This window comes from Ochlerotatus camptorhynchus, unplaced genomic scaffold (genome assembly GCF_037179485.1).
Source record: "Ochlerotatus camptorhynchus isolate MF236.1 unplaced genomic scaffold, CSIRO-AGI_Acam_v1.1 ptg000094l, whole genome shotgun sequence".
Classification (NCBI taxonomy): Eukaryota; Metazoa; Arthropoda; class Insecta; order Diptera; family Culicidae; genus Ochlerotatus; species Ochlerotatus camptorhynchus.
The window spans coordinates 3,378,186-3,400,827 of record NW_027040584.1 but is presented as its reverse complement, the minus strand read 5'-3'; the positions used below and the strand labels follow the sequence as shown (position 1 = coordinate 3,400,827).

The following is a 22,642-nucleotide window of genomic DNA, read 5'->3' as shown; positions in this document are numbered from 1 at the left end:
TTCCCGTCGTCGTGTTAGCTTGATAATATCTCGTCGCAGATCTGCTGACGATCCGTCCCTGATGTTGACTTGTTTGGGGCAGTAAGCCGCGACGATGGTGATGGGGCCGATAGGAGTAGAAACTTCCACCCCTACGGCTTCGATGATCTTCAGCTGAAAGCTGGGCATCAGTCGACAGCAGATGTTTCTCCTTAGTGCAATAGCAACTCCTCCTCCTTCAGAGTTGGTTCGATCTAGCCAAACAATACATTTTAATACTCAACAGTCAGTTCAGACGGTGCCGGTGGTTAAGGATGTGTTTCATGTGACAGATAGATAATTTTCAAATAAACCTACTATTCCACCAGACTTATTTCTGACAGACAAGGAATCAATTTTGACAAACACTTTTTTTTTCGAAAATTTTAATTTATTTTCCAAGTGTCAAATTTGAGTGAAAATTCATCAAATGGAACACAGCCTAAGTGCCCAAGTAACAATTTTGGTTTTATCATAGTAGACCATGATTTGGACTATCATAGTAGACCATGATTTGGATTACCGTCGGTGATTAATCACCAATTGGACAAACCAATTGGCAATCGATGTGTGTCGGTGATTGTCACTCGATTGCGAAACATAGACCAACGTTAAATAAAATGACGAATAAGAAGAAGAATAAAGAACTTTAAAGGAAATATACAAATTATTGAAGTGAGCTAAGTTCATAATTGGAACGTATTTTTGAAGAATTTATCGACTTTTAACAAGTTTTGTCACTTTTAGAAATGGGCATAGTCGATCACCACCGACGGCGCCGCCTACAGCCTGCTCTGCTGTATGATGCGAAAGAAGACATCAGAGCATTTTGACACCGAGTCGGTTCAAATTTTTAATTAAACTCATGACACACTGCGATGCACGAGCACGCATTCACTAAAAGCCGCCACCGGCACTTCTACTGTATCAGACAGCCCCTGCATAATCGTTCATTAAGGGGGTATTCCCAATCTTTTGCCTTTTTTTGGCCTGTTTTTCAATTAATTTTTTTTTCAAGGAAAATGAATAGTAATGCGCCTAACTCTTTGGGATTCTTGTTTATTGAACATTAAAGTTTACAAATAAAAAATTTTCGACATAAAAAAAGACATTATTGACGTCACAAAATGGCGGCAAACAGACCCCTGTTCGCCGCAAACGCCTGGACGGGCGAAGACTTTTCTCGGAACGGCTTCATCTGAAACAGATTTCGTGATGAAATTAATAATCTGCATAAGATTCTCTGGAGCTTCTCCCGTTGGCAGCAAAAAATCTTGCAAATTAACAAAATGGCGGCCAGATGAAAAAACAGGCGATTTTTAGCCCGCTTTTTTGCAGCTTTAAGGTGCTTCAAACAATGTTAAATGTTAATATTTTTGGCTGAAAGTGGGAGAAGCTCCAAAGAATTTAATAAGGAACAAAATGCGCAAAGATTCAAGTTAATATCTCTTATAGTTTCTGAGAAAAATCTTCGCCCGATAAAAAAAATGTGGTTTCGAGAAAAACGCGTTTAAAGTTTTGACTTTAGTTAAAACCATTTGGGGGTTCTTACCATTAGTCAGCTATGCCTGGACACCGAATTCGCTGATCGGAAAACGGCTTGGGGGGATGAAAGTATATAGTCTAAAGTACAAAAAAACGTGAAAAAAAAATTTGATTTTTTGAAAAAAAAGATCGGGAATACCCCCTTAAATTACTTAAATTTGATAGCCAATCAAAAAGACTGGCGTTGACAATACTTACCTCTTATTAAGAAAGCTTCAATTAGGTTACTCTATCCATTGAAGGCGCTGATATCGTATTTTTTCACAACTGACCTCACGCTACCATACAAACCATGACTCGATCCTAACTCGTACCATTCTCCACCCTTTTCCCCTCTTCAGTGGCACGACGCGCAGGACTTTGGCCGCAAACGGGAGATCCGTGCGCATATGTACAAACTGCGCGAGGAGCGCCTGAAAGCCCTGTACGCCCCTAGTGACGCCCCGATAACGCCGTCCTCGCCTTACATCATGGAACAGCACAACACCAGCAGTGCCAAGTTCGGACTGTCCAAGACGTCCGTCACCGGTAGCCATGGCGATTCACTCGCCGATCAGAGCTTCGAAAGTTTCAAAACCAAGGAAATCAGAGATTCGGAAAGTCCCACCAGGTGAGTGCCCCGCCCGCATGCCAGCCGGCATGCCTCTGGAATCCATTCTAATCCACTTAAAACCATTTCTCCCTTCAGATTCGGAACCGTCATCCCCTCAGACAACAGCGGTTGGCACGTTACCACTGCTGAAGAGCGGAGCGCCGACGGTAAGACCCACACCATCCGAAGTTCTGCTGCAACTGAAGGGACCAAGGACATCCAAGGCGGACGCACCGCGTTCACCGGCAAGAACGAGGAAGTCAGCAGCAACCGCTTCGAAGGTGATGATAAGAACTTTGTTCACAGTACCGGCGATCAGTCGTCAACCTTCCTGGCCGAGAATTCCGTTGTCGAAGGCCAGGATGGCAGTACAATCTCCAAGAAGTCCACGTCGGTGTCATCCTCCTCGTCGAAGGTGATTCGTTCCCAGCAGACATACGGCGATTCTACCGAATCAGACAAGATTGAGCTACCACCTGCCAATACGAACGTTCCGGAGTTCATGTGCGGCCTTACAACCAATACTCGGCAACAAACCACGAAATCTACGATTCAAACGCAGGAAACCGACGGTAACATGACCAGCAAGCCCCTTTCGAGTGATCCGGATCGTGTAAGCGAAGCTTTCCGCTTGGCTGAGCTGCCAGGCAAGGTGATCGAGCAAGACATCCGGATGATCAACCCTTCCACGAGGATGATAACCATAACCAAGAAATTGGAGGACGGCACTACTGTGACTACTCGGAATTACGAAAAAATCGGCGTAGAACCGGAGAAACCGTTCGACCAGGAAGCACACGCCGCCACTCAAAAGCGTCTGAACGCAGCCGTGGAGGCACTCAGCAAGGGTCGTGACGAAACTGAGCATCGATCTACCAAGAAAGACATCACCGAAAAGGTAACAAACCTGCAGTTCATCGCCGAAGAGCGTATGGAAACCGAACGAATCGAACAGATCAAGAAGCAGCAGTATCTGCAACAGCAGCAGCAGCAGCAGCAGCAGCAGGAGACCCTTACCCAACAGAAGGTGTCCGTAGACGTGAACGCAGCGCACGATTCGTTCGCCCGTTCCCTCCGTTGTGCTTCGCCAACTGAAAGTGTTCGCTCGGTTCGCTCGAACTCCGCCACCGGAAGATCCAGCGTCAGTCCGGATAAATCCGTTCGCGGAAGACGATCGCCCTCACGGGAATCCGATACTAGTCGCCTCAGCACCCACACTACTACCCGTTCCAGCCGTACGGATGTCTCGTCCAAGGACTATATGAAACCAACCATCACTTCAGAGCGGAAGCAGTCAACGTTCAAGGATACAGTCATCCAGGAGTCATCAACCGTAGAAGATGCTTACGATACAGTCGACAAAACCAAGCTCAAGGACCGCTCAACTAGTCCGAAGAAGGTTCCACAAAACTCACCGGACATGACTCCACGTGGTCCATCTCCCGATAAGCTCTCCAGACATGTCGCTCCGAAGGATTCGACGCCGTTCTGTTTGGTGGATACCCCTCGCGGAATATCTCCTACCAAACGAGATTCGTCTCCGGCGAAGATGACCTCGGCAAAGTTAGTTCGCGAGAACTCTTCGGAAACGTTCAACGTGGACACCACTATCACCGTATCTACCAAGGAGAAGAAACAGCAGCAGATGCGGGAAGATGTTGAAGTGTTCGACACTGCGAAGTTGGTTACCGAGAACGATGATATCACGATCAACGTCAAGCTGGAAAACGTTACCGACGACATCGAGGTGACGACTACGGTCGAAGAGGTCGACTTGAACGATAAAAAACCTGAAACAGAAGACCAGGACGCCCCCAAATCGGAGAAAACTCCAAAGAAGAAACCACCGCTGCTGCGTAGCGAAACCTTTGAAGAGCGTTGCCGTAAGATCTTGGGAATGCCCGGAAAAGTAGACAGTGTGGAGGAAACTACCGAGACGAACACATCCAGCGTATTTAGTACCTACGACAATACGGTGACTCGTAGCTCGGAGATCCGCGAAAAGCGCAAGAAAATGGAACAGGAAATCAAATCGATCGAAACCGAAACGATGCGAGCAGCTCGCAAGACGAATGAATTCCTCACAGGTGAACGACGACCATCGGCGCCGGCCACCTCGCCAGATCGCAAGGGATCTGCTGCTTCACCCACAATGAAAGCGACGTCTCCGGTTCGCAAACAGTCTCAACCCTCACCGGAGCGTCGTCCTCAGCAGCAGCAGCAACAACCTTTGAAGGATTCATCCACGGCCAGGAAATACTCCCAACCTTCCCCGGAACGACGTCCAAAGGACGAAACTCCCTCCAAGAAGCCATCCGAACCTAAGCAAAGCACCCCCGTTCGTAAACATTCCAAACCATCTCCAGATCGTCGCCCGAAGGACGAGCAGTCTCCACAGCGAAAACCAGTCGAACCTAAGGAAAGCTCTCCCATTCGTAAACATTCCCAACCATCTCCAGATCGTCGACCGAAGGACGAGCAGCTTCCGCAGCGAAAACCAGTCGAACCGAAGGAAGCATCCCCCGATAGGAAGCACTCACAACCTTCCCCAGTTCGCCAACCTTCTGAACTTGTGAAGGAACCTTCGCCACATCGATGCTCGCGATCGCATGATCGCTCGCCAAGTCCGAAACCATCTGTACCACAGGAAAAGTCTCCGGTTCGCAAGGCTTTAGCCACTTCACCAACACGTAAGGCATCCCGTGATATAACTCAAACTGATTCAACCGTGGTGACCAAGACCGTAACTTCCAAGGCCGATATCCTTGTCAATCAGAAGCAAGAAGGCAAAAACATTTCGGTTACCGAAATCACCATTCAACCAGCGAACGACACAAAGAAATCTGACAAAGTCCTTACCAAACAGACATCCGATACTAAATTCGATCGCCGATCGACCAGCAGCCGTGTGGTGACCAACAAGAGTTCGTCCGACTTTGACGTCAAACGTAAGGCCTACATAGCCGACAAAACAGAGTCAGACAGAACGACTCGTACGGTGACAAAACCACGAACTCCTGCCACCAGCCCGGAGAAGCGACGTCCGCAGGACACTAGTCCGACAAAATCAGACAGGACCAAACATCACATAACCATCGCGAAGATTAAAATCGAGCCAGTTCGTAAACCTGTTCTGGCGAAAGTAGTCGTTGAGGACCGATCCACCAGGTTGGGTAAAACCACGAGGACTACAAAGAAGGTTGTCGATGAGTACACAGAACCGGAGTCGGACAAGGATACCGGAATTTCCGACAACGAAATTGACGATGAGCTGATGACCACCGTAGAGACCACTACGACTACGGTGACCACCACCAAGAGAAGCGATCGTAAGGATTCCGCTCCGGTCAACCGAACTACCGGAAAGGTAGAGAAATCCTACACTCGTTCGTCCAGCGATAACGTACTGAAGTCAAATAATGCTAGTACGACAAAGAAGACCACCGCTAGCAAGACTACAGCGGCGACTTCCTCCACTACCACTTCATCATCGGCCAAGAAGATCGAACGTCCGGTGAAATGTGTAACCACAAAGACCATCAACCTGTCAGCGAAGCCAACAATCGATTCGGACATTCTGGACAACGTGGTGATCGACATCCAGCATGCCAAGTCCTCGCGGGAACCTACCCCGAACAAGCTGATTCCGATTCCGGTTTCACCGGATGAGGATACCGGTAAGCCACGCTACCCGGATGCAGTTCAAGAGCCGGATGACGATCCCAAGCACGTTCCGAAGGTGAGCAATGTGCCAATTTTCGAGGAAGCTACCAACGAATACATCGGTTGTGAAATCACGGAGGTTGAGGATCATGAAGTCCGAGCAGCTCGCGCTTGCAGAATCACCAACCTGGATCGCGTGACCGAAGATGATGAATCTCTGATGAGCGTTACACAGAAGGTGTCGAAATTTGTTGAAGAAGCGAATAAGTTGAAGGACGCACAGAGCAAAGCACCGAATCGATTTGTTCGATGCGAGTACGACGAAATGAACGAACACCTCAAGTCGGATGAATGTCTGCTGAGCGTATCGGATAAGGTTACGAAGTTCATCTCCACGGCCGAGGAAGTCAAGAAGATCAAGACCTCGGGGTTGTTCGTACCGGAATGCAAGGTAACTGTGGACGTTACCGAATCCGATGAACATTTGCAGAGTGTCAACGAGAAGGCGTCCAAGTATGCGCACGTGGATAATCAGAAGACTTCGGAGACGAAGACTTCGACGGTAAAGACAACTTTGGATGAAATGGATCGCAGTTTTGTGGATCGAGATGATGAATCGCTGCAGAGCGTTTCGGAGAAGAAAAAGAAGTTCATTTCAGGAACGAGTGCTCCGCAGAAATCACCGGAATTGGTGAAGAACATTATGAAGCAAACTACTCGACAGGAGAGAAATTTGGATGAAGAAGAGGGCAATTTGGACTCGGAACATAAAACGACCATTACGGAACGCTACACAACGGCCACGTTGACCAAGCCGAAGGACAAGGTTCCACAGAGTGTCGGTCTTCGAAGTACGGAAGCTGTCAAGAAGGCAAAGCAGATATTTGAAAATGGAAACAAGCCGGCAGCTTCTGAACTGGCAAGGCAGAAGGACATTTTGAGCCGTCCGTCAATTTGGGAGGATCGCCGAAAGAAAGAGCAAACCGCTACGGAAAACAGCCAGACGGATGTGAAGCTGACCGATATCGGAGTCTATAAAAAGACTCAACCGAAGGTTGAACCGGAACCTAAGAAAGAGGAACCGATTGAACCGAAGCAGGAGGCACCAAAGTCCCGTCGAGACAGTGTTCCAAAGACGCCAGCCTACATTAAGGACACTGTTTCCACCAAGAAGGATTTGTTTGAGAAGAGAATTTCTTCGTCAAAACTGGAAACGAGTGAGCTTATTAAATCGACAACTTCTCAGGAGGATCGGACAGAGTATACGTCAACTATTAAGCGACCTTCCATCACTGAGAAATACGAACGCTCCATTTCGCGGGAAACCCCAACTCCCGGAAACAAACCTTCGTACATGAGCCACACGGTATGCTCCTTGGAGCATGTAAACGCGGGACGTCGTGAGTCGGTTGATATGACTCAACGATCGGTTAAGGTCGAAGATCACGATTATCAGCAGGACATTACTAGTTCCACCAAGTCAACTGGCAAATTTGGAGTAGAACTGAAGCGTGGCGATTCCGCTAAGAATGTAATTCCCGCTTCGATAAAGCGTAAGCCCTCGATCGATTCTTCAGGCATAGAAGATATCTTTGAGCTGGAAGTTTTGGAGAAGATGCTGGAAGTGGTGACGGGATACGAGCAGCGTAGGCGTATACGGGCACAGATTCGACTGGTGAAGAAGTCGGGAGAGAAGTCGATCTCAGGGGTCACGACGACAACTACGACGACTACGTCTACTATGAGGACTAACAGCCGTGTACGGGATCCAAGTCCAAAGCGTAAGGACTCCAGCCCCACCAGGTCGATGACGACTCGGAAGAGTTTGCAGGATACGGCAGAGGCTAAGGTAATCAAAACGGTGGAGGTAGAAAAGAAGTCCGAACAGGTGCAGCGTAGTGCGAGTCCCACCAAAACCAAGCCATTGACTAACGGAAAAGCTACGGCCACTACCACTGTTACAACTACGATGAAAACATCCAAGTTTGGCGAACGGGTTGCCCCGACAAAAGGTGATGCTAAGGAGGATAAACCAATCTGGGCAACCAGTAACATCCTGAAAAAAGCATCGGATGGTACGCGCAGCTTCAAAACGACTTCATCGACCACTTCTTCGACGGCGAAGAAGGCTACGACCATAATGCGTGATGTGCCGAAAGAAACCAAACCGACGGATTGTATCACCTCCAGCTACGGAGTTGGTCCGACGGACGAAAACGGACTGCCACTGTTCGGGATCCGGGCGCTGAAGAAGAAATCTGCTCCTGTTCCTGCAGAAGCTGAAACCACGACAAGCAAGGTCAGCGGTTCGATCTTTACGGAAACTTTCTATTCGGAAAATGGATCCGCCCCGGTTGGTGAACGCAAGACTACGGTCTATTCGTCGGATGCAAAGGATTTGGAGAACCTTAACCTGTCCAGCAGTAAACGCAGCTTGGCTGAGGTTCGAGAGAAGCTGCTTGAGCGTGAAAATTCCCGCAAAGGGTTGATCTCGGTTACGAAAACGGAGAAGATCGGCAATGGATCTAGCCATGTGACTACGGAGATCGGTGCCTTAGATGACTTGCCCCAACGAGGTGCCAAGATCGTTCGGAAAGGATCCGTGAAGGAACTTACCGAACGTTTCGTCCATAAGGAATCCTCATCGTCGCTGATGTCGGAGAAGACCTACCCGAAGGCGGGTTTGATCCTCCGATCCACCCAGAGTCACTCTAGCCGATCGTCAACGCCGTGCGAAAACATCTCCGTCCGGTCCGGATCGGTTGACTTCGACGAAAATGACATCGAACTGCGATCGGGTGCAGCCAAGTCGGTTGTACGCGAAAGTGCTTTGTCCTTCCAGCAGGAGGAATCCGGTGATGACGGTGGAGTCGTGTTCCGCAAGAGCCATAGCAGCAGCAGCAGTAGTCGGCAGCAGGCGCGATCGTTCCTGAACGACGGCAGTCGGGTGTCTGGGGTGCAGGACGTGCTGGAACGGATGCGAAATGCCGATAATGGTAAGTTCAGTGAGATATGATTGTGTGGGAAGTGCTTGGATGATTGATGTTTTCTATTTTGGTTATAGTGGAAGAATCCGGAGACAGTGCGGAGGATCGCGAAGCACGCGCTTTGTTGAACAAGTTCCTCGGTGCGTCGGTGCTGATGAGTGGCATGGAGTCGATGATGGCCAGTAGTGCGAAGGAGGAAATGTCGACAGCCGAAGGTAGCGCTGCGCCCGGTACAAAAAAGGTAAGTGTTGAACCTGGTGACCCCATAAAGATGTATATAGGGTTACGGTATGTAATGTGGGTCTAGTCCTTTCATTCGGCCTATCACGCAAATAAATAATTAATTAAGGAATATTACACAAAAAATAAGGAAAATATTGATCACTGATGGTTGATAAATGTGTACCACACACAAATCAATTTATATCACAACATTTCAATACATTTTCAGCTCTCGTAAGTAATAAAACTGGTTGAGAATATCACAATGTTCGGAGTTTTTAGCCGCCATGACTTATAAGGTTAAGATGGGAAGGTTGACTGACGATCATCAAATGGCCTGATTATGGCATTTATTGATTGGAATTACCTGATAATACACACTAGACGTAAAACTTACAGTTGCTGTTTGAATATTTTATGTTTATTTTAATTGTTTAACAACGTTTTCACAAGTAAAACATGGACCCAACTTTAGGGACACATTTCTTTTCTATGTTCCTAACTATGGCCCATGAAATTCATTTGACAGCATATAGCAATAAGAGTAACGTCAACAATGTTGTTTTGCATTTGGATGATAAGGAACGAACAGGAAGGGAGATTTTTTCTGCCAAACCTGTATAATGAACATCACAATGTTCTGATTTAGATATTCTGCGGTCAAAAGACGATAAGCGAAATTTTTAATTTTTAATTTTTAAATTGAGTGATTTAATGTAGTTTTCGTAAAATTTTCTCTAAGAAATGTTTTGAGGAATGAAGAGCATTAAGTTAACAGTGATAGTGATAAAAAAAAATACATCAGAAAACGTTACCAAGAGCGTTTTTTTGAGGATCAAACAAGATAGGACGAAGTTGCATCCATAAATAGACCCAATTTGGGGACAATAGACCCATATTACATACATTTCCCTCGTGAGTTATTGTCTTAAAAAAAGTAAGTTTTTCAACTTTTCGTGGTTTCTGATAGCAAACGACATGATAAGCATATCTAAGCATACCATTTAGCAGTAGAATATCGTTTGCAGGTAAATTCATTGATGAGTTATGATTAAAAACGTAATCGATGGCTGCATATTAGACCGAGGCTAGGGACGTATACCCTACTTATCGTCGAAGGACGATGCCGGGCGGTCGTTGTCGCGGTTCTAAATCCATTGGAAAATAGGAAAATAGTCAGTGCGCCTTAATTAGAAGTCATGTCCGGTCAAAGTGGCACATGAAGCATGTGAAATCCATTAATCAAGTTAGCCGTAGCCCCAAGCAACAAGCGTGTTGCCTGTGACGTTATCGTTTTCTTCTTCGTCGTGGCCTACTACCTTTTGAACAAAGCACCGCAAGCGTGAAAAGGTGAAAATACGGGTGATTGTTTACATTTCCACCCGTCAAGGTCGGACAGCCGAAAAATTCTAAATTTGTGTATCTTTTTCACAATTATGTTAAGCGTGTTGACAGAAGCAATCAGTGTGAACCTGACGAGAAACAACCTGAATCTAGTACTTCACCGCGTGTGATGGTGACCCAGACCCCCATTGATCCGGGAAAAAACCATGCACGGCGTCGTCATCGGCCTGCTACGATTGTCTTTATATTCGCCGAGCGAATAATGAAATCTACTTTTCGACTTCCTTGTCCCGCCGCAAGAGGGCACGATCCGCGCGCGTTGTTTGTCCAAACATTTTCCGCTCACGCGCATTCACCCATAAATAAGACGAGGACTGAACTAAACTAAAGAAAGAACACGCAGTTTTCCAGCTCAATAGTTAGTTTATGGCCAAACAAACGCAAACAGCTGCCTCTGCTGTTTTCTGTTGGTTCGGAATTGCCAAAAATAGAACTAAAATTGAGTGAACTTTGCGTGCACTTTCCGTCGTTGACTCTTTCCCATCCAAGCGATATATGGATGGACTCTCGGCCTGTAGCAGACGTGATGACGGGTTAAAGAGCAGATCTACTGTTTCCTGATTTGTTTTCGTCCGAAATTGATTCTAATGGATTCCATGACCGGGAAAATGGATTAATGGAAATTGGGGAAGCTATAGCTGTTCATCACTATTTCTGTGGTCACGGAATTATTTGGCGAAAAACGGGGTCACAGAGCCATTTGTCTGATGAAGGGAACAATGGATCGTAGCTCATATAAATACAAACGGTGAAAATGTTTGTAAATTTGAGGAGAACACGCAATTTACGTGTGAATGATGATGTAGGAGCGAATTTCAGACTAATTAAGGTTGAACGATCGTTAGAGCGATTAAGAAGACATTGCGACCCTGCTTTGCAAAAAATGTTAATTACCACGTCACTCGGCTCCGTAGAATTATTAATAAGACCACAGACTATCAGACTTAGCGCATCAATCTTGGCTATCGAACACGAATTTTTGGTTGCATTGATTTTTTCGGAATACTTTGAACGGCAAATTAATCTGACTCACATTCAAGTCCCGTTCACTTAAATTCGCATTAGCGTAGGTCACTCATAGAATTAGTAATTTTTAACTCAAATATGAATAAATTTCATTGACAATTACTCATATTTACTCATTCAATTAATTAATTAATTTAGCTTTATTTAGGAGGCTTTCAGCCTTAGGCTGGTTCGCCTCCGACTCATTCAATTACTCATTCTGCGAGTGACCTACGTTTTTGCGAATTTGAGTGCACGTGACTCAAATATGAGTCAGATTCATTTGCCGTGAGCTCACCCTACCAGTTGGCATTGCTTTGTAAAGATATTTTGAAAAAGGCGGTTCGAACAAGGGGTAGGTTACTCCGCACACCAATCTTGGGTCATCTTTTTTGTCAGTGTGCCGCAAATATGCCAATTGTGCCGGTCATAGAGCAAGCTGCAATTGTTTGTAAAACATCTATCCCGGCAACCCGGTATTTCTGACACCTTGAATGTTTTGGTATGAAATCGCAAGGATAAATCGGATTGAGGATGATGCGGGAAATGACGGGTGTGTGAATTTTCGGTGTTATGTGATCGATAGGGTAATAAAAGTCCTGTGTTTTAGTGTTTTATAATGCCCTCAAAGGCAGACCAGAAACCTAGCCTTTCGGCCGGAAAGAGTTGGAACCGATGGGGAGCATTGTTGGAGATCGACTATAGAGGGTGATGAATAGATTTCTTTAGTTTGTTTTGTGTGAGTTGTAGCCTCGGTTGCAGCATTATTTGAATTAAGGGTACTAATGAGGTCTGATTAACTGCCTCTTTCTCTTGAGCCCACTCTGGAACCTACATTTCGTATTTAGATCTATAAGTGAACTGCTGGTCTGAGTTCCTCTGGTATTTTTAATTAGAAGATGTTCCTGAACATACAGTCAAACAGCACGTAATATTCTGAACAACTTCAATGACAGTTGACCAACAGTGCTCCCATTTTATTTACAACAATCTAAAGCCTATGGGATTGTGCCGAAGGTATGCCGAAAATGTGCCGATGGATGTGCCCAAGCTGTGCTGAGTGACTTACCCCTTGGGTTCGAAGTTTTTACAACTGAAATAGTCGATTTGTCCGATCAGTCCTCTGCATTTGCCCTCGAAATGTTCTGAACTTACCCTCAAGATCCTTATTATGGCTTCAAAGTTCCGTGCTTATGCTTTGTAGGTAATTTCTGCTTGCTGTTATAAGCGTTTGGACTTGAATAAAGAGGTTCTCTTGGTTTGTCTAGATCAGTGGTCCACCAATATTTAATACTGATATAGCATTCAGGTTGTATTAGCTAGCAAAAGCAACATCAAACTCACCGAGAAATGTTTACTCAACCGAGTTATTAATAAAGAAAAAATCGATTAAGAGAATCGATCATTGCAGTTAGGCCTTGTGATTATCTCCAACTCCAACAAAATGCCCAAAAAAAACCTGCTCCAGGATTGACTGAAACCAAAAAACAAAAATTATATCGGAAAACTCACCTCACAATCGCTAAATTAGCCTAGAACTACCAAAAATGGCCTAGGATAGCGTTAAAAACTCCTAAATTACCTTAAAATCCCTAAAACAGTTTGACAGTTATCACAAAAATCTTGAAACGTTATAATGGTCCTAAAACCGCTTAAAATTACTCAATGAAATCAAAATCAAACTTTACAAACTGGCTTGAAAATGCCCAAATGAGCTCGAAATCTCCCAATTGGCCTGAAAACACTAGTTCTAAAATTCAATGATTGAACTGCCCTGGAAACACCAAAACAGTTAACCCATAAATAGCTAAAATGGCATAGAAAACCGTGACTTATTTTAAGACGCCAAAATATTGAAATGAGTAAGATTCAAAATAGTATTTGAAAATTTCAATTGCTTCTGAGCAAGTTGTCTGAATTTTCGCGACCCACCGGTGGGTCGTGACCCATAGATTGAGAAACGCTGGTCTAGATCTGGGTACAGCGGACTATAGTCGCTTTATTTATAGTCTGGCGGATCGAATTTCGAGATATTGTAGACCAACAATTGAAAAGGTACTATCTACTTTTATAAACAAAACTTTGAGTTCTTCCCTCGCCAACCGAATGAAAATTAACAGCATCATAGATAGGGGAAATTTTCCCCAAACCGAGGATGATGTTGGTTTTCATAGTCGAGCCTTGAGTCGCGACAAAAGGGTTTCCGAAGTTTTGTTCACAAAAGCTGATGTGCTCTTTTCTGTTTTTGATCGTGAAATAATCGATTGGTTCCGTTATTTGACAGCTCAATTGGCTCCCGAGATTCTATCCGCCAGACTATAAATATAGCGACTATACTGCGAACTCACTCAATGTGCTTGTCACTTGGGAGCCAGTGAGAACTGTCAGACGGGAGCCAAACATTCCGAAGCAACAAATGCAGTTACTGCTCTTATCTATCGTCAAGCATTGCAATCTCATAAAAATGATTCATACTGTTTCATAACACATTCTTAACTGTAAGCTCAAAGACAAAAATCAACCAGTGATGAAAGCATAAAAACCAGCATAATTTTTATGACTCAGCTGAGTTTTCAATTGCAGTAAAACATACTTTGGCGAAGTATGTATGTAAACAAACTTTGATAGAGTCATGGAGGCTCGAGCACTTCTGGCTCAGAGCTTTTAACGGGAATCAACTGAGAAAGAACATAACAGTTTTAAACTTGAACAAATTTTCAAGCAGTTTTGGCTTGCCAAATTAAAATCGATTGACTCCACAGTACTAAAATCTAGATGGTTCTCTGAATTTGCACTTTCTCTGGACCGTTCAACATTGTCAAGACCTATTACAATTAGCTTGGAAATTCGATGCATTTGTCCTACAAGTCCTCTGCAAATGCCTTAGAGTTTTTCTAGACCTACGTATGAGATCCCGTTAGCATACCTTGGTGGTCTTCTGGACTTGTCATCAGACTTCTCAGAAATGGCACCCTGCAGACTTCCATTGGAGACTCTGTAGACTTAGACCAGTGTTAGGAAAATATCAAAAAATTAAATCTCACAAATGCCCAAGATCACTGTTCGATCGTGGAGATCAAATACAGGATACCGGAGGTATTAAAGACTGTACTCGAAAAAAATGCAACAGACAAAAATGATCACCCAAAATTCATTTTAAGTCGGATATTTTTGAAACTCTCAGGGAATAAATAAACACATATTAGCTATGCTTTTGCAAAGTTGGTTTATTCAACCTCCTCTCCTAGGCTAAATGTCTGCACCTTGAACTTAACGCTTCCCATCAAATCCTGTGCAACACTTGCGCCATCTTTCTTACACACTTTCATCCATTCATTCTTCAAATCCTTGTCGTTTTTGAAAACCTTCCCTATTTTCCGGATTATCGCCCAGAATTTTTCTATTGGGCGAAGTTCTGGCGAATTGGGCGAATTTGCCTTCTTCGGCACAAAAACAACATCGTTGGCTTCGTACCACTCCCTCACCGGTTTCGCGTAATAGTACGATGCCAGATCCGGCCAAAATAGAGTGTAACCAACAATCAATACGAAACTAACGATTTTAAATTGGCTCACTACTTGACTAGCCTATTGATCCCAAGCAAACGATTAACGTACCCCCTTCTAGTCGAAATTCTAGTACTACGCAATGTTTGTTTTGATTTGCTATGAAAGTTTGACAGATAAAATGAGGGGTTATTGGTTTTTCCTATGTTTCGAGGGGTGAATCGATTAGCTTGGGACCGAAGAGAGTACCAGAGCCGAGCCAAAAAGTTGAGTACGTTATTTCGGGACCTTCTAGTCTTAGAGTTACTTCTATGGTGTAACCTTCGTGAGACCGGAGGAAGGACAGCAGGCGCTTCTGCAGGTATTCTTCTTTATATATTTGACCGTTGATGATGCCGGTCGTTATGTACGGCTTGCTGAATTTACCGCACCCACAGATCGCCTGCCACACTTAGTATTTCTTGGCAAATTTGTCGACCTTCTTCTTCCAGAACTTCTCCGGAACAACCAGGCTGGACTTTCCGACGGAAAACTCCAGGCCGGAAATCTGCTTGGCGTCTGTTTTAATGTACGTCTCGTCGTCCATTACGATGCATTTCGGCTGCACCAACCACTCGCGGTAAAACCATAGAGGTAACTCTAAGACCACTGGGTCCCGAAGAAAATCATTATTATTTTTGGCTCACTCAGTACCAGAACAACGGTCCCAAGCAGTCCCAAGCTATTTCACTCACCCCTGCATGATCTGCATGAATCCACACACCCCTGATGTTATCTGTCAAACTTTCATAGCGAATCAAAACAAACATAGTGTAGTAATAGAATTTCAACTAGAATAGGGTACGTTAATCGTTTGCTTGGGACCAATAGGCTACTAAAGTGGTGAGCCAATTTAAAATCGTTAGTTTCGTATTGATTGTTGGTAAAACTTCCTGGTGCGGGATTTGGCCACCGTATTCTGTTTATCGGTTCGGTTAGGCACCTTCCTTACGTTGAAGACATGAAGTTCGACCCGCTTCATTGTCTGCTGGACGAACCAGACGGAAGAATTGACCTTCTTGACCAGTTGACCCGAGTCGAAAGGTTCGGATTGCGCTTGAAGCAATCCCTCACCTTCCTTGCGTTCGGTTGTCTTCGCTATTCTTCCGCTGCCAGCTAGCTGCTGGGTCATCTGGGTCTCCTTGAACGATTTTACCACATGGTACACGGTCGAATTGTCGATTCCAAACTGTTTCGCGATCCACCTGTGGGACCTGGATTTTCCACGACCGCTCCCATAATTTATTGTCAAAGCACTTCTTGCTTGGAAGCCATCTCGATAACCACTTGAAAGATTGTGACGAGATTTTGCACATGTTAAAGTTACACTCTGAACTAGTTTTACTCCAAATGTCATCATTTTTACCCATTCAATAAAAAGTTATACGCAAAAGAAAGTGTTGCATTTTTATCGAGTACCATCTTTACTACCCGCTATATCTAATAGTGGTACACCAAACCACAGGGAAACAATAATTCGAAAATATAGCATGCTTCACTAGTATCGCAATGCTAATGACCGTCGTGGGTTTTCTTCGTCACAAATCACCCACTGTTCCACCATCGAGATTGGTTACGGAGATCAATAGGCGTCAGGCCTCGCGATAATTCGTCGGCAAGATTGTCACTTCCGGGAACGTGCTTCCAGCAATATCCTTCTGTGTTGGACTGGATTGCTGACACTCGATTAGCCACGAATGTTTCTCAGCGGTTCGGTGTAGACAGAGCACTAGTAAACTTATTGACTGCCTAGGCTGAGTGTGAAAGCACTGCACTATTCAATCCATTGCTTGAAAGAGCCAACAAAAACATTCAATCACTCACACGGCGAATGAGAACGACCCAAATTTGAGTTTAGTTCACTCATAATCGCCAAAAGTGCAGGAACTCACCGATGAGTACAATTTGTCCCATGTTTTCCCAGGTTTTTCCAGGATTTTCCAGGGAAAAATTCCTGAATTTGAGAAAAGTAAAGATTGGATTCACTCAATCTATTGATACTACTCCGAGACTGAATAAAATTTTCTGAATAGTCAATTTCCTCATTTTCCGGCAGATTTTTGAGGTTTTCCACAGGAAACCATGAATCAAATTTACTCATCGCTGAGTTCCTGCACTTTTGGTGATTATGAGTGAACTAAACTCAAATTTGGGTTGTTCTCATTCGCCGTGTACGCTCAGTCATTCAAAACAAATATTGGGTACCATCACGGCAATATAAACGTGTTGACTGAGCTACTGACTGGGTGCTCGGCTGTCAGTGACTCGTTTACCTCTCAATCATTCAGACTCTCACGAGGCATTGAATGATGAGGCAGATGGCAGTTCATATTCATCTCAAAATGACTCAACGAACCTGACTGTTTTGCGCACTGGGTGTAGAGTTGAGCCATTGTAGAACATCAAACGTGGCTCGTATCGATTGTTCTACCTTCTGGAAGATATAATGAATAGCACAGCAGCGCAGAGCTCAAGTCGAGCGATGGAATGTTTAGCGGCGAGTGGAGCAACCTTTGACTTGGATGTCAGGAGTTGCACGTGGATACGATCCGATGTGCGGTATAAGAGGTGAGGAGAAAGGAAACTAGTGGACTCTTTCGTTCTCGCGTCTTCTTACGCAGCAACAGACGTGACGTCACGTCTGCTGTTGCATAAGAACACCGTCAGAATGAAAGAGTCCACTAGTTTCCTTTCTCCTCACCTCTTATACCGCACATCGGATACGATCATCACTCTCAGAACGAACGTAGCAACAGGCGCCATATGCCAACTTTGACGCATCGGAGAACAAATTAAGCTGAATTCTGGGCGCATCGGCGAAGGAAACGAAACGAGGAATTCGTAGTTCCGAGGGGATGTCCAGCGTGGCATGATATCTTTTCCGTTCTTCTTGCAGTTTCGGTGGAAGAGGTCTGTCCCACTCGTAGGGCTGATTATCCTCGCTTTTCAGCTTCCACAGTCGTTGCATAAACATCTTAGCAGTAACAATAACCGGACCGACGAGGCCTAGCGGATCGAAAATTCTAGCGATGTATGGTATTACCATAGAGGTAACTCTAAGACTAGTAGGTCCCGAAGAAACGGGCTCTACTTTTTGGCTCAGCTCTGGTACTATCTTCGGTCCCAAGCTAATCGATTCACCCCTCGAAACATAGGAAATTCCAATAACCCCTCATTTTATCTGTCAAAATTTCATAGCGAATCAAAACAAACATTGTGTTGTACTAGAATTTTGACTAGAATGGGGTACGTTAATCTATTTGCTTGGGATCAATAGGCTAGTCAAGTAGTGAGCCAATTTCAAATCGATAGTTTCATATTGATTGTTGGTATTACACTTTAGGCTTTGTAAGCACCGCTCCAGGAAGTGGCATTTCAACGTTGAATCTCAACATGTCCGTTCTTGTATCCCAAACAAGTCCAAGCGTGGACACTGATTCCAACCGTGGACACTGATTCCAACCGTGGACACAGTAATTCAGGGAATGTCACTTGGGACGTTTCGGGGTTAGGGAAGGATATGTCTATCGAACTGTTGGAGTGTCTCAAGAAGACTTCCAAGATCTTTAAAGATACTCCGATCGCGGTTTAGAAGACTTCTGAACAGATTCTATTGTAGATCTCTCTAAGGTTTTCGTCAGCTTTTTAAGCCTTTAGGTCATGCACTAGAAGATTTAAGACTTTCCTAGAAGTCCGGTGCACCTCTTGATTTGTAACCGTTCTATTACAAAGGTCCAATACAATATTTTAAATTTGCACCATGTGATCGAGCATTCAAGTAAATCTATATAACACTTGCGGTGAAACCCACTGGGCAGATGCTTAACGGCCGATTGCTGAATAAGGCGTGCATGGCCGCGGCAAAATGGTGACACGGAGCTACGGGTGATGAACTAAAGGGTTCTGCGATGCTAATGAACGGCCATCGTTTCGTTATCTCAGGCAAGCGTGTAGACCAGAAGTGTCTGTGAAGAATAATTTTTACAGAATTCCAAGAGCGAGTAGTGAATCAAGGTGAAGTGTAAATCACCAGTTCCGCCGATTCAGGTAAATTCTAAGCCTGCCTCGAAATTGGTCGAAGAACGGCACTAATGAATGTTACCTCCTCATCAGGACCTTTTTCATTCAATGAAATCAATATCTGGTTGGCGAGTCAAGGACCATCATTGCCCGCTACAGTCTAGGTGGCGTTTTAGTTGCCTTGACCTAAACGTAAAAGACAAGTAAAAGAGAATTTCCCCCGGTCGACAACGGCTCTGTCAGAAGGAAGAGCCTGTGCATCGGAACCATCTCCACAAACCGCTATACCAGCTAAAACCAACCCTCATCACACTACAGCCGACGTAGGGTAGACGCGCTAGTCCGACCACCATTTCGCTGTAGTCACCGATAGACTAGTCAGTTACATCTTTCCGACAAGGTCAGCCTTGCAAAAGCCGCCATTGTTCCGGACTCTCAGATCGGCTTTTCATCATCCGCCATCGACAGAGTCGTGATAGTCGTCAAAGGCATGTGCCAGAAAATCACGGGGGTGCTAAGCCAATGAGGTAGATTACCGAGGTGAAGCAATCACTTAAGTTAGTTGTACGATACAAGCAATTAGCGACGCCACTAATTGTGTTTACGTTGAATTTTTGGTTTACTAATCCAACAATATTTTACGATCTGCTTCACCTCTCTCTGTAGCTCATTGGTGCTAAGCGCCCTTTTTTGCACTATAACCCTCACAAAAGACGCTAAACAAACACATGCGGTGTATGCGACATGTGTTGTTGTTGTTTGTTATGGGCTATAAATTAATGACCCAGTTAAGGCTCTGAACCATTTGGTGGATTATTTTAACTTTTGGTTAAAATTTGTCAGATGGAAAGTAATCGATTAACCCTGCTATCCGAGCGTGGTTACTTCTGACATACAATAAGTTAAAGTTTGACAACCGTGGCTGAGTTCTTCTCGAAAACCGGTCAATCGGTAACACAGGGATTTTCGAACATAGAAATTAACTTTCGAAATGTCACTTTTAATCACGAATTAAATTTAACTCGGCAAATGGTTCACAGCCTAACAGGGTGCTGTCATACTTGTCAAATCCCATAGTGATAAAATTTGCTGTCAGTCTCTTGCAGAAAGTTGACCACACCACACAATCCACACCTAGGAGGGAGAAGCAGACTCGAAAAATATGAACGTCAAACGAGCGAGAATCAAGCTGTCGCGAACTGTCATTGGGAGCCAAGCAATTTGGTGATGCTTTTCTTACAGTTGAACAAGTATGATTTTTGGCTCCGCAAAGTGTCACACACGACTGAGCCTAGTAAATAAACGAACTAGTTAAAAAAAACCGTTGAACAAGAACAAACAAGGTGGTATTGAAATCTCGCGTAAAGTAAATTATGAAAAACTGTCGTATTCAACAATCTTATTCAATGGGACAACGTTTTTTAAATCCATTAATTGAATACACTCAAATCCGTATTAAAAGATACAATTAACCAAGGTTTTTGTCAAATATTTAGTGACCTAATAAAATACAAGACAGAAAAGTACATTTTATCACTGCACACTGGACAATCTCCAACAATCACTACACGCTCAAAGCAAAACAGGCTATTTTGCTACATCTATTTTGATTTGATTTCAAAGGCACAGCACAACATTTCATGACAAGAAGAACAAGCTATAAAATAAATTCCGTATGTGCTATCTGGTTATTCCTTCCAGATGCACACCATAGTTAATTTGGATAAATACAGTGTTTAAATTTATCCGACCTGTGTTCCAGTTAGTTTGAAAGCTTGAGTGCCCTTTAGTCCGTGTAGCCCCTCCAGTTTTCCCAGTAGTGCGTCGACTCTGAGACACAGTTCGTGCTGCTGAGTTGTTGTTGGGCAGATTTTCCTAGGATGCTCTCTGAACTGGCCCAAAAGAAGCTCTGAAATTAAATCTGCTGTACTTGCCGTGTAGGACTTCTGCTATCTATCACAGAAAACCTTAGAAAACATGCATAAATGACGTCGCTTTTGTTGGGGAAGGGGGGGTGGGTTGAGAAGTTGTGACCGATCATGTATTAGTCATATATATGCTACATCATTTATGAATGGTCCCTTATGAACTTAGCCATACGTTTTGCACGCACAGCTAACAGCAACACCAAATTGTAGGGTGATTGAAGTTCAATTGTATGATATTTAAATTACTCTTCCGAATGTGTAAACACGTGGAGCACCATCGTACCAGCCAAATTAACCCTTTCCGTGCCCTCCATCATGTATGCACCAGTATGTATCAGTATCAGCAGCAACCGCCGTAATTGTCCGTAAACGTAGAGGTAAACCGCCGATCCCAACTTATGATTCGAATTTCACCAGATCTAGAGCACAGTCGGTCAATGAGATACACATCCAAATACATACGCTCGCTTCTGTATCGTATATCGTTATACTCTTGCGCGGTCCAGATGCGACGTTAATTTTTCCCTACCCAAAACCATCCACGCGATCGCGCGTCATAATCATTATCGTCATCACTAGAGTCGGTGTATAATGAGTCACGCCAAGAGTGAAGCCAAGTCTACCTATTGAACTGTCAAACCGGCTACCTATCGTGCAAAGTAAATAAACATTACGATGCTATGAAAGGTCCACGAAAGGTATTGCAATAAAATATAAAATATAATCGAAGAAATGAGCATATACACGCAGTGAGCGCTAAAGTGTCATGGGATACGCTCGGTTATGATTAGTAATGAGAATTTCTACTATTTTTTGTTAAGATGATTTGACAAAATCACTGATATAATGATTTACTACAGCCGCAATATTTTTTCTCTCGCTAGAAGTCATTTGAAGTTGTTGTAGAAGTCCTCTGTTGCCAAGTGAAAAGAATGGGAATCTTCCGAAAACCGTGATGCGAGTTCAACTGTTTTTCTCTTGGCGTGACTCATTATACACCGACTCTAGTCATCACCACCGTCATCATCTTGCTGGCAACACTCTTCTTCAACATTAGATTCAAATTTCTACGATAATACCCTGCGGTGGCGGTACTGGTGGCCGGCCGAGCGCTTACGAGAAAATCTTCCTTCAATAATGATCTTCGTTATAAAACTTAATCACGGAGGAAACCGGAGAGCGAAGTGGCGGTGGTGGCGTGTGGAGAACCACACCCGGTTGATAAACGCAATGATTATAGTGGTAAAAAAAAAACTCAAACCTGGCAGCAGCAAGAGGAATTGGGAGAAAAACAAACAGAGCCCCAACTTCAAAAGAAAGTGAATCAAGATGGATTGGCAGAGATTAAAAGTTGCGGTTTTTGTGGCAATATAGTTTTATCGGTAACAACATCGGTAACGGGGAAAATCATTTTTTGTGCTGATTGAATTGAATGTTTGATTGAAAAAGACCCACTTAGCAGTGAGAGAGGCATTTTTGCTTGGGCGTAAAATCGAACTACCTACTGAGGCTGTGTTGCATTTGGTGAATTTTCTCTTAAATTTGACTGATGGAAAACCTAAAAAATCTGCCAGAAAATGAGGAAAAATGTCGAAAATTTTACTCAGTGTATGAGTAGTACCAATAGACTGAGCGAATCCAATCTTCGCTTTTCTCATATTCAGGTTTTTTTTTCCTGGACAAACCTGAAAACAATGAATTTCTTAATTTTTT

The 22,642-nt window shown here is 44.1% G+C and overlaps 1 protein-coding gene across 2 annotated transcripts in view; it reads left to right on the top strand.

Annotated features, from left to right (window-relative positions):
• LOC135698732 (mucin-2-like) overlaps positions 1–22,642 on the top strand; it is a 133,323-nt gene that overhangs the window by 83,722 nt on the left and 26,959 nt on the right. For both annotated transcript variants that reach the window (XM_065218820.1, XM_065218821.1), the window contains 3 exons: positions 1,905–2,173; positions 2,252–8,814; positions 8,883–9,046. In XM_065218820.1, coding sequence (XP_065074892.1) covers positions 1,905–2,173; positions 2,252–8,814; positions 8,883–9,046 — 6,996 coding nt within the window. The remainder of the gene's footprint in view (positions 1–1,904; positions 2,174–2,251; positions 8,815–8,882; positions 9,047–22,642) is intronic.